Source organism: Festucalex cinctus, chromosome 1 (genome assembly GCF_051991245.1).
Source record: "Festucalex cinctus isolate MCC-2025b chromosome 1, RoL_Fcin_1.0, whole genome shotgun sequence".
Lineage (NCBI taxonomy): Eukaryota > Metazoa > Chordata > Actinopteri > Syngnathiformes > Syngnathidae > Festucalex > Festucalex cinctus.
Genome location: NC_135411.1, coordinates 58261624 through 58274113, shown reverse-complemented (window position 1 = coordinate 58274113; position 12490 = coordinate 58261624). Strand labels below are relative to the sequence as shown.

Genomic DNA, 12490 nt, shown 5'->3' with positions numbered 1-12490 from the left:
AATCCTTATGTCATGGCCTGCGCCAGGGTTCATGACCTGTTATGTGCCTGTGAGAGTTCATGACCTGTTATGTGCCTGTTATGCGTATGTTTACAAAACGTGCGGTTCGTGATGTCAACCTTTAATCCTTTAGGTGATGTTGGGGACCTATGTGATGGTGTCTTTAGCCTTTTACGATTCACTTTCTGTAGGTGCTGTCTGAGAAATGTGTTCACTGCTGGATTATTGAAGTCTGGGTTTCTGCCTATCGATGTGATTAAATGGAGAAAATCTTATTTGTGTCTGCATTCTGGGATCCTACTTCTCAGCACACAACATAATATCCAGCCACATGGATCCCGCAGACTTAAATAAGAGGTGCCATGCGCTTGGACAACCGCTCGAGGGAGGGTTGGAGAGTACGTTGCATGGAGCAGGTCCTGTGTCGTTTCTGAGAGGGCAACGACCAGTGGAGAACCAGTCATCCTGTGCCAGCACCGTTTCCCAATGCTGACGCAGAAGCTTCCGGGTCGGGAGAAGGGTCCCACCTCGTGGCGAAGGTGCCGCCGTTTCAAGTTCCTTCTCGTGGCGAAGGCGCCGTCGTGACAAGTTTCCACCTTGCGGCGAAGATGCCGCCGTTTCAAGTCAGCGACCGCCCTATGGCGTTAGATTTGTGCCACAATTCCGTGCGTAACAAAATGTGTTTCGTACGTACAAAATGTGTTTCGTACGTACCAAAAATGTGTTTCGTACGTACAAAATGTGTTTCGTACGTACCAAAAATGTGTTTCGTACGTACAAAATGTGTTTCGTGCGTACCAAAAATGTGTTTCGTACGTACAAAATGTGTTTCGTGCGTACAAAACAGTCCTCGCGCACGCTTGCTACGTCTCTCCTCAACACGTACGAAACTTTGATTTACGCTTGCGATGCAAGGGTCGAGGCGTGATATTTGTGCCACAATTCTTAACCAATCAGGAGTCGGGAAGCAGGGCCAATCCCTATTGGCTGTTTAATATCCAATCATAACTAAGAGGTGAGGACACGCTTCCGGAATCCAGAATCGAATGGCGCGGGGATATTTCGAACAATTCACATGGCGTCATCTAATGATGAAGATGGGAATACACCACAGCCACAGGTAAGTTTTGATTAATTAATAATAGTAATAGTAATAGTAATAGTAATAGTAATAAATTATCCTGCAATAGCATATTATTGTTTGGGATACTTAAGACTGCATTTAACATAACGCTAGCTAACATACATTGTAGCTAACAGGCTGCAGCTAAAGTAATGCATTTCAAGGTGGTGAGGATACAATTTTTCACCGATTAATATGACATTCTTTATGTGTTTTATATAGGGTCAAGTTGAGTCAGCAGTCAGAAATCTGGTGTCTTTGCTTTTAAACACTATGCAAAACAACAAATTAACACGGCCAACAGAGACGGGGCATTCAGCAGCAGCAGCAGCACCACCACCACCACCACCCCCCCAGATTCAATGACGAGGTTTGTTATTATAGTAATTTTAATTTGACTAATCTAATTTTAAAACCATAAATTCTACGTGTATTGTTAAAAATTAAATTGACAATGGTGTTCAAATCTTTACAGTAACCCTGTTTCAATGTATTGCATTTATTAAATGATTTTTCTAGCATACTTATACTTGCAATTTTAATTTACAGGTCATTTCCAGGCTATTTTAAATCAAATTTCAGAAAGGGCAAAAAGAGGTGTTTGACTCCGTCCCAAAATGTTAGGACAACCATCTGTGACGACTCGATTGAGTCGATAAAGAACAGATCCCAAAAAGGCAGGCTCGGAGGAGGAAAACAACCTCGATTTATTCTCTTGGAAAAACCGAAATCACAAAGCTTGCGCGCAGGCAAGACAACGAAATCTTCAGCGGTGCCCCTGCACACAGGCGAGGGACACGGCAGTAACAAAGGACACTTGCAAAAGGCAAGGAGGAATTGGAAAACACAAAACTCCCGCAAAAGGCAGGGAACACGAATGTAACAAAAAGCGCTTGCAACTGCAAGGAAAACTAACATAACCAAAAAACACTTGCTAACAGCAAGGACAAGAAAAACATAACTCACTTGCACCCGGCAAGGACGACACGAAATGTACACGGAATCAATCAACACGAGTATATCAAACAAAAGGCGACGCGGAAACACACACGTGAATACAAGTAAACTAAAGACGACGGCAGATTCAAAAAACTTTTACCAACAGGGAAACGCGGAGAACACTTGGACACGGAGGTGAGCAAATAATAATCCGACAGCGTGCAGTGCTGCTCGGAGTCCTTTTAAAGTCTTGATTGCCAACTTGATGCAGGTGTGGGGCTGGGAAACGCCCCCCTCGTAATTGGCACTGAAAACACACACACAAGAGCACAACAGGGCTGAGAACCGAACCATGACAGTACCCCCCCCTTAACGGACGCCCCTTGGCGGACCACCTGGTTTATTTGGGTGTGCAGTATGGAAGGTCTCGAGCAATGACGGGTCCAGGATCCAGGAGCGGGGGATCCACTGGCGCTCTTCGGGTCCATAGCCCTCCCAGTCGACCAGATACTGGAAGCCCCGGCCCCTGGGCCTCGAGTCCAAGATTTCTTTGACCGTGTAGACGGGATCTCCATCGACCAACCGGGGAGGAGGCGGAGCTGGTTCAGGAGGATGCAGAGGGCTGGGGGTCTCTGGCTTGAGGAGGGAGACGTGGAACACCGGATGCACCTTGAGTGAGGGCGGTAGTCTGAGCTTCACTGTAACAGGATTAATGATTGAGAGAATCTCGAAAGGTCCAATGTAACGCGGACCCAACTTCTTGGAGCACCCAGCAAGGTGCATGTCCCGGGAAGAGAGCCAGACTTTGTCTCCTGGCTGGTAGGAGGGTTCCGGACGCCGCCGGCGATCCGCGATCTCTTTGTTGCGGACCGCCGTGCGGGACAACGCCGCTCGGGTTTCCCGCCATACCTTGTGGGCCCGCCGAAGATGATGCTGGACCGTGGGCAGTTCAATGGAACCTTCCTGTGACGGGAACAGGGGTGGCTGATAGCCATAAGCCGCCATAAAAGGTGAGCGTCCAGTCGCTGATGACGGCAGGGTGTTGGTGGCGTACTCGATCCAAGAGAGGTGAGAAGACCAGGATTCAGGATTGTGTAGACAAACACATCGGAGGGCTGCTTCGAGGTCCTGGTTGGCCCTCTCTGTTTGGCCGTTTGTTTGGGGGTGATATCCAGAAGACAAGCTGGCGGTGGCCCCCAGCAGCTTGCAAAACTTTCTCCAGACCTGGGAGATGAATTGCGGCCCACGGTCTGATACCAAGTCCATCGGAATGCCGTGGAGCCGAAATACGTGACGGATGAGGAGCTGTGCTGTCTCCCAGGATGACGGTAGCTTGGCGAGGGCGACAAAGTGAGACAGCTTAGAGAACCGGTCTACCACGGTCATAATCACTGTGTTTCCTCTCGACCTAGGGAGGCCTGTGATGAAGTCCAGGGAGATGTGGGACCATGGCCGCGACGGGATGGGTAGCGGCCGTAGTAGACCCACCGGAGGCTGGTGGGAGGATTTGCCGCATGCACAAGCGGTACAGGCCTTGACGAATTCGACAATGTCCTTCTTCATTTCTGGCCACCAGAAACGCTGGCTGACGAGGGCAAGAGTCCTGTTAATTCCCGGATGACATGCCACTCGTGAGCTGTGACCCCACTGCAGGACCTCCGCCCGCAACGGGACAGGAACAAATAGTTTCTCGGCCGGGCATTCCCCAGGAATAGTGATTCCCTCCAGAGCATCCAGGACTCTTCTTTCGATCTCCCAACGCAGCGCGCCCACAAAGCAATGTTCTGGCAGGACCGGTTCTGTCCCGACCTCGGGAGTTGCAGCATCATGCATTCGGGACAGAGCGTCGGACTTCTGGTTCCGGGAACCCGGGCGATAGTTCACGACAAAGTTGAATCGTGTAAACAGCAAGGCCCAGCGTGCCTGCCGTGAGTTGAGTCTCTTGGCGGCCCGGAGGTACGCCAGGTTTTTGTGATCCGTCAGAACCTCAAAGGGCTCCTTGGCGCCCTCCAGCCAGTGTCGCCATTCCTGTAGCGCCAGGACAATTGCCAACAGCTCCCGGTTCCCGACGTCGTAGTTGGCCTCAGCGGGGCTCAGTCGCCTGGAGAAGAAGGCACAGGGGTGGAGCTTCCCGTCTTCTGGCGACCGCTGGGACAGGACCGCCCCCACTCCTGAATCCGACGCGTCAACCTCGACCACAAAAGCAACATCGGTATTAGGGTGGACCAGTACAGGTGGGTTGACAAACAACTGTTTTAAATCATGGAACGCCTCTTCGGCACTAGGTGTCCACCTAAACGGGACTTTACTCGAAGTCAGCTTGGTAAGTGGGGCTGCCCGTAAACTATAATTCCTAATAAAACGCCGATAGAAATTGGCGAAGCCCAAAAAACGTTGCAGCTGTTTCCGTGTCTTGGGGCTCGGCCAATCGACCACGGCCTGGGTCTTGACCGGATCCGCTCGAAGTTGCCCTCCCTCAATGATAAAGCCCAGGAACTGAACCGACTTAGAGTGGAATTCACACTTCTCCGCCTTAACGTAGAGCCGGTTCTCAAGAAGGCGCTGGAGAACCAAGCGGACATGTTGCCGGTGTTCGTGCACATCGCGTGAGAAAATTAAGATGTCGTCCAAATAGACAAAACAAAAAATGTTCAGCATGTCCCTAAGGACATCATTAATCAGACATTGGAACACCGCTGGGGCATTAGTCAAACCGAATGGCATTACGCAATACTCAAAATGCCCGAGTGGGGTCTTGAAGGCGGTCTTCCACTCATCCCCCTCCCGTATCCTCACCAGATGGTAGGCACTACGCAGGTCGAGCTTTGTAAAAATTCTAGCGGACTGTAACGGGGCAAATGCTGAGTCTAACAGGGGAAGCGGATATTTATTTTTTATGGTAATGTCGTTCAAGCCTCGATAATCTACGCACGGACGGAGAGTTTTATCCTTTTTCTCGATAAAGAAAAACCCCGCACCTACGGGTGATTTTGACGGTCGGATCTGACCGGTTGCTAGTGAAGACGAAATATATTCCCGTAAGGCGTCCTGTTCCGGCTGGGACACCTGATAAAGGCGTGAACCCGGCAATGGCGCATTTGGGATCAACTCTATCGCACAATCATAAGGCCTATGGGGCGGCAATGCTTGCGCGCGATCTTTGCTAAAAACCTTACTTAGGTCATGGTATTCCTCGGGGACATGATCAAGACAAACGGGTTCTGGAGCTAGGCTAACTGGTACTGTGGTAGCCCCTCCTGCCGACTTCAAACAATGAGCATGGCAGAAGGGACTCCAGTTCTCTAGGGCCGGCTTCTCCCAATCAATATCGGGATTATGAGTCTTTAACCACGGCAGGCCCAACACTAGAGGAGCAGAACGGGATGGCATAATGAAAAAGCTCCTTCTCTCAACATGGTTCCCCGAAAGCTTCAAAGTAAGTGGTCCGGTAACATGTCGGACCTGCGCCAATAACCGCCCATCGAGGTCGAAAACCTCCTTAACCTTCTCTAATGGTTCCATCGGACTCCCTAACGCCTCGACCACACACGGGTCGACGAAGCAATCATCGGCCCCCGAATCTATGAGTGCCTTAATTTTAAGATTCATACCGCCATCGGACAACTCCCCTGTCAATTCTAACCGTTGAACATCACAGCTAGTCCTACTCGCAAGGCTAGGTTCGGTTCCCCCCGGCAAGTGCTTACCCTGGTTCGAGTCAATTCCAGACTCCTGGGTCTCCTTGGCCCGACCCCCCAGTCGGGTGGTTGGTCGCGTCCGACGTGGTGGTTTCGCCGGGCAGGAAGCCACCCGATGCCCTGGTTGACCGCAGTTGAGACAGGCTCCCGTGAGCCATCGACGGCGACGCTCCTCGGGATGCAGACGTCCACCTCCGACCTGCATGAGCCCCCCTATGTCAGCTGGGGCGCCCGGGAGGGAACGTGCTTCTGCGTCGTCGACGAGGCTGAGTCCAGTCATGCGGTGGTTGACGGATGGCCCATGCCGCTCACAGACACGCTCTCGGTGCCGTTCACGTAAGCGGTTGTCCAACCGAATGGTGAGTTCTATAAGTCCCTCGAGAGAGTTCGTATCGTCACGGATCGCCAACTCATCTTTAAGTACAGTGTTCAATCCACGACGGAAAATGCTTCGTAAAGCACAGTCATCAAATCCGCTTTCCGCGGCCAGAATTCGAAACGCGATCGAGTAGTCCGCGACTGATCTTTCTCCTTGCACTAAGTCTAACAACCGACCTCCGGCCTCCTTCCCCCTGACTGGATGGTCGAACACACGTTGAAATTCTGAAACAAAAGTCGGGAAGGAGGACCGGAGGTCTGGTCGTGAGTTGCTCACCACCATCGCCCAGGTAGCGGCTTGACCAGACAGGAGGCTCATAATGAAAGCAATCTTAGATTGATCACGAGCGTAGGTGTACGGTTGCTGATCGAAAATAAGCGAACATTGATGCAAGAACTGACCGCAACCACCCGGCTGTCCGTCATAGCGCGACGGATGGGGCAAAACGGGTTCCCTAGGAGCTGCTGGGGGTGCCAACGTGGCTGAGTCTGTTCGCGGAAGTTCCGAGTTTAGCACTCCGCGGGAACCGAGCTGCTCGAGCCTCGCGAACATCTCCTCGCACCGGTGAGCAAGCCTGCCTACCACCTCTTGGAGTCCCACCAAGGTGGTCTCAGTTTGCCCAACCCGTTGCCCCTGGCTGGCCAACGCCCGTCTCACCTTCTCCGAGTCTGCGGGATCCAAGGTCGGATTATTCTGTGACGACTCGATTGAGTCGATAAAGAACAGATCCCAAAAAGGCAGGCTCGGAGGAGGAAAACAACCTCGATTTATTCTCTTGGAAAAACCGAAATCACAAAGCTTGCGCGCAGGCAAGACAACGAAATCTTCAGCGGTGCCCCTGCACACAGGCGAGGGACACGGCAGTAACAAAGGACACTTGCAAAAGGCAAGGAGGAATTGGAAAACACAAAACTCCCGCAAAAGGCAGGGAACACGAATGTAACAAAAAGCGCTTGCAACTGCAAGGAAAACTAACATAACCAAAAAACACTTGCTAACAGCAAGGACAAGAAAAACATAACTCACTTGCACCCGGCAAGGACGACACGAAATGTACACGGAATCAATCAACACGAGTATATCAAACAAAAGGCGACGCGGAAACACACACGTGAATACAAGTAAACTAAAGACGACGGCAGATTCAAAAAACTTTTACCAACAGGGAAACGCGGAGAACACTTGGACACGGAGGTGAGCAAATAATAATCCGACAGCGTGCAGTGCTGCTCGGAGTCCTTTTAAAGTCTTGATTGCCAACTTGATGCAGGTGTGGGGCTGGGAAACGCCCCCCTCGTAATTGGCACTGAAAACACACACACAAGAGCACAACAGGGCTGAGAACCGAACCATGACACCATCAGGCAAACTACACTTCATTTTTACCTCCTGCCAAAACATACTTCACATACACCATTGCCAATAGAGGAACTTGAACTTCTCCAGGCAGGCATGGGAAGACAAACCGTGACTCTACCTGAAGATGGTGACCACAATGAGGTAGAGTTGTCAGTTTATTTAAATTACCTGTTGTGTTAAGTTTTTTGAAAATTTTACTGAATCCAAAGTCTTCAGATATTGTACTTACCTTCTCTCCCTTCATTTTCACTTTGGCCTACAAAATAAGATTTCAAGACTACTGGCTGAAACATTTCCCAAAATGAGGGATCTTAGTGGAGGATGGCTCTTGTATAAATCTACAGGTTAGTAACACTTCCACCATTTCATAATTTCCTTTAGGTTTAACTGTGTTTTACAGTTACTGATGTCCTTATTTTCCCTATCCACAAACTTGCACATTGCATTAAGTTCTTGCTGTGTACATATTCTCTTCAATAAAGGTGGTGGTGGCCGACGAAAGCTTGTAGTCATTCCACCGGAAACGGAGGGGTACTCTACCAAAGCTCTACGTGCTATATCAGCGAATGGAAAAAACACTTTTTATATTGTACCTCTTCAGGAGACATTAGACACATCTCCCTTGCCTCTTGACTCACAGCACTTTACAAAAATGCCGAAACAGACCTGTTACCAGTGTAACAAGGGCATGCCATTGCAAATGCTTGCTGTACACATCAAGACATGTAAAGGCAATGAATTCTTTGATGAAATGGGTGATGAGGTAAGAGTACCTTCTTTGTTAAATTTGTATAAAACAATACGCAATATTACTTTTTTTGTTTTTAAATCTGCAGTCTTCTGATCAGCTGTCTATTGTGGACAAGGGAAATGTAGAGCATATGGTAATAATTGTAAATTACTCATAAATTGACTTAAATGTATTTGTACTATAGAGCAGTTCATCTTTTCACATTCCAGATCCAGGTGTGTCCAATTTGTTTGAAAGAATTTCCAGAGGATGAGATCACACCATGCCAGCCTATGTGGAGAGAGGTAAGCTATTTGATATGATTTTTTTTTTTTAATTAGTACTACTAAGTTTAAGAAATGAGTGTTTTCCCTTCAAACTGGTTGTTGTTTCCACAAAGCTTTGACAGTGGATCCACTAATGTAGCAGATGACCAAATTGCAAGTACATCTTCTCAAACTCCAGTATTCATACAAAAAAAAGAGGCAAGTTAATTTTAAGTGCAGTTGCACAAATATATTGCTTGATACTGTCATTTTTTTTTTTTTTTTTTAATAAACCATGTCTGTTGTGGTGTCAACTTGATTTTGTAGGATGCACAATATATCTTCCAAACTTTGAAAAGAGAAAAACAGAGTTCAAATTGTGTGTAAATAGAAATGAGCTTCCTGACAGGGGTATCATTCAATGGAAAAGGAAAAAATCTGCATCTCCTGTTAGTACCCTTAAGGTAGTGTATATTGGAGAGTCAGGCGTTGATACAGGAGCACTGAGAAGAGAGTTTTTGACGGGTATGCTGGTTCAGGTGTTTAACAGTTTCATTTTGATGTGAAAGTCCCAAGTGATTTGACCTAAATTTGTTATCTGCTCTTATATGTTAGATATGATTTCAGGAATTGAAAACCGATTCTTTGAAGGAGATGACCTATGTGGAAAAAGTCCCAAGTACTCTTTGACAGACCTTGATAATGACAACTTCAGGTTGGTATCACATGGTTTTTAATTCATACAGGGCTATATGATTTATTTTATTTTTTTTTAATTATGGACTTCAAGACATTACCTATCTTCCATACAGAACTGTTGGTGAAATAATGGCAGTCAGCCTAGCACAAGGTGGTCCACCACCTGCTTTCATGAAAGAGTGGTGCTACAACTTCATCTGTACCGGGGAGGTAGACTTCAGTAACCTGTCCACAGTGGATGTGGCAGACCTCGTTTCTTGTCTGCTTATCAGCAAGGTAAACATTCGAATGAGTATGAATAAAACTTGATTTTGAAGTTTTACTTGTTTCCAGGTAGAAAATGCCGCAGATTCCCAGTCTCTCATGATGTTATCAGATGATATTGTAGCCTGTGGATACACAAGCCATATCAAACTAGACAACAGAGACAAAATAATTCGGTAAGTGCTTCTCGGCATACAATCCTTGTTTATATCACTGCCTGAGTATGTATTTTCTTGTTTTATGAATACTGTTGTTTATCGCAATGCTTATTGTGTGTTTTTTTTTAAAGAGCAATTGTCTTACATTCTACAACAAGACTGATCCCAATGCTACAGCAAATTAGAAATAGAAAGGGCCTGGAACTATACGGCCTGCTGGATCAGATGTCTGGAAACACTGATGCTTTCCACTCCCTGTTTGTTCCTGGGAAAAACACCAAAGTATTGATTTTAACTCTCAAATATCTTGGTCTTACACTGTCCAACTATTCAGTTGTGCATGTCATCCAAGCATGCAGAGTTGAACACAAAAATAATTCTGCACTATTTTTGTAGCCTGATGCTGATTTCATCATGATGAACTGCCAACCACGTTTCAGTGAAAAAGGGACATCCAAGGAGACAACTGAGAGGAAGATAATAAACTTTCTCCAAGATTTTTTACAGGAGTTAGAAATGTCAGGTATAATGAACACGCAGGAGTATAAATAAGTAAATCATGATTAGGTTTTTTTTTTTAATGATTTTATTTAAGTAAAGTAAAAATAACTAACAAAAAAAAAAAGGGGGGGGGGGGGGGGGTTATAGTTGTTTTCAAAATTGCCACCCTTTGCTCTGAATCCTTTTTTTTTTCCCCCTCACACTCTTGGCATTCTCTCGACAAGCTTCGAGAGAATTTTTTTTCTAACAGTCTAAGGAGTTTCCAGAGGTGAGAAAACTTTTTTTTTTCCAGTTATTTAACCTTTTTTGTTACGTACATAGCATCCCATGTGTTTATTCATAGTTTCCACGACTTCAGTTAGAATCTTCAATGTAAATAGTCATGAGAATAAAGCAAACTAATTGAATGAGAAAGTGTGTGCAAACCTTTGGCCTGTACTGTATATAATATACCAGTACTTGTTCTACAGTAAACTTGCTGCTCAGTTTTACAAAAACAAGAGTTACCTCATGTTTATATTTGAATGTCATTGTTGGTTTGCTAGAAAATGCAAAACTTGCATGTACAGGTCACGACCACAGGACTCAGAATGTTGAAAAGGGTTAACTGTTCTCTGAAGTTGTAGCAGGGCATCATCCTCAAGTGGGCAGAATATTTCTGGAACCACAATGGAACTAGTAGTGTCTTCGCTTTGTAGTATGGCACTCTCCCAGTTAATCCCTGGGTCTTGGACTTCCTACATAAAAATACATTCCAAGTCAGTGTTTGTATGTTAATTGTTTTATATTACGAGTCAATGTTTTGTATGTTAATCGTTTTAGAAATAAAAACACATTTTGTAAAAACCGATGTACTGACTCAAATAGAATTCTACCATTGTCAACATACTGTCTATAGCAGTTTTAGATTTGCCTAAAAACCCCCAAACATATACAACTAGAGTGCATTGTATTTAAAAAAAAAGAAGAAGAAAAAAAGTGCATCTCTTAAGTGACACCAATTTCAGGCTGGATGTTTTGTATTTAAAAAAAGAAAAAAAAGAAAATTAGATTGTCTTAACACAAAATGTACCTCAAGCCTCTCTCCTTCATCAAGATCTTGAAAGTGTCCCATACACCACAGCTGTTCAGGGCTGAGACTTCCCTCTGTTCGTAGTGGATGATTATTCCACCCTCTGAGAAAGGAGTGAAGGTCTGCTTTCAGTCGAGGTACATAGATGTAGTGCACACTAAAAAGGTGAACTTCATCAGAGATGTCCAGTACTCCATCTTCTTCCAGAGAGTGGAGAACATCATAGTACTTGTTTGTGACTGCTACCCAGACATCTCCAAAGTCGCTCTATTCTGCAACAAAATAAAAAGATTGACTTCAATTTCTAAACTGAAAATTGAAAGGACTAAAAACCATTACATTGAACAGCTACAACACTGTTGTTACCAGCAACAAATCAACAAAACTAACCTCTGGTTGTGAACGCTCTTTCCCGAGATAAAGCTTGCTCTCCCTGTTCCTCTTGTGGCAAACATGAAATGTGCGATGTCTAGGTTCTCAACACCCTGATCTGCTCTTACTCTAAAAAGAAAAAAAACATACATTAGGCAAAGGTAATTTATAACTTAAGTTAATAATACATATATATATATATATAAAGGATATACTTATACGTTATTACAAAATGAATTGCTTTGTGACCAGGTATATTACCGTGATGGTAAGCCATGAACTTCCCACGGGCTCACCACCGGTGGGAGGGGCCAAAGGGGTCGGGTGCAGTGTAGGCTGGGTGGCGGCCAAGGGAGGAGACCTTGGCGGACCGACCCCCGGCAACAGAAACTGGCTCTTGGGACATGGAATGTCACCTCTCTGGCAGGGAAGGAGCCCGAGCTGGTGTGTGAGGCAGAGAAGTTCCGACTAGACATAGTCGGACTCGCCTCCACACACGGCTTGGGCTCTGGTACCAGTCCTCTTGAGAGGGGTTGGACTCTCTTCCACTCTGGAGTTGCCCATGGTGTGAGGCGCAGAGCAGGTGTGGGCATACTTATTGCCCCCCGGCTCGGCGCCTGTACGTTGGGGTTTACCCCGGTGGACGAGAGGGTTGCTTCCCTCCGCCTTCGGGTGGGGGGACGGGTCCTGACTGTTGTTTGTGCATATGCACCAAACAGCAGTTCAGAGTACCCACCCTTTTTGGAGTCCTTGGAGGGTGTGCTGGAGAGCGCTCCCTCTGGGGACTCCCTCGTCCTGCTGGGGGACTTCAACGCTCACGTGGGGAATGACAGTGAGACCTGGAGGGGCGTGATTGGGAGGAACGGCCCCCCTGATCGGAACCCGAGCGGTGTTCTGTTATTGGACTTCTGTGCTCGTCACGGTTTGTCC

At 46.6% G+C, this 12490-nt stretch overlaps 1 protein-coding gene across 5 annotated transcripts; it reads left to right on the top strand.

The window, feature by feature from the left end:
- The first annotated feature begins 215 nt into the window (after positions 1–215).
- LOC144002032 (G2/M phase-specific E3 ubiquitin-protein ligase-like) lies at positions 216–10232 on the top strand. 5 transcript variants are annotated; one of them, XM_077496846.1, is made up of 13 exons: positions 216–665; positions 958–1120; positions 1346–1493; positions 1673–7639; positions 7767–7842; positions 7981–8261; positions 8335–8382; positions 8459–8533; positions 9110–9209; positions 9307–9469; positions 9527–9633; positions 9747–9897; positions 10012–10232. In XM_077496846.1, the coding sequence occupies exons 8-13, from the start codon at positions 8512–8514 to the stop codon at positions 10165–10167; spliced, it is 699 nt and encodes a 232-aa protein (XP_077352972.1). In that variant the 5' UTR covers positions 216–665; positions 958–1120; positions 1346–1493; positions 1673–7639; positions 7767–7842; positions 7981–8261; positions 8335–8382; positions 8459–8511; the 3' UTR covers positions 10168–10232. The 5 variants fall into 5 exon arrangements, with proteins under 5 accessions (XP_077352972.1, XP_077352991.1, XP_077352982.1 ...); XM_077496865.1 differs by having other exon boundaries at positions 216–1120; positions 1673–2257; positions 2334–7639; XM_077496856.1 differs by having other exon boundaries at positions 216–1120; positions 1673–7333; positions 7410–7639.
- The last annotated feature ends 2258 nt before the right edge of the window (positions 10233–12490 follow it).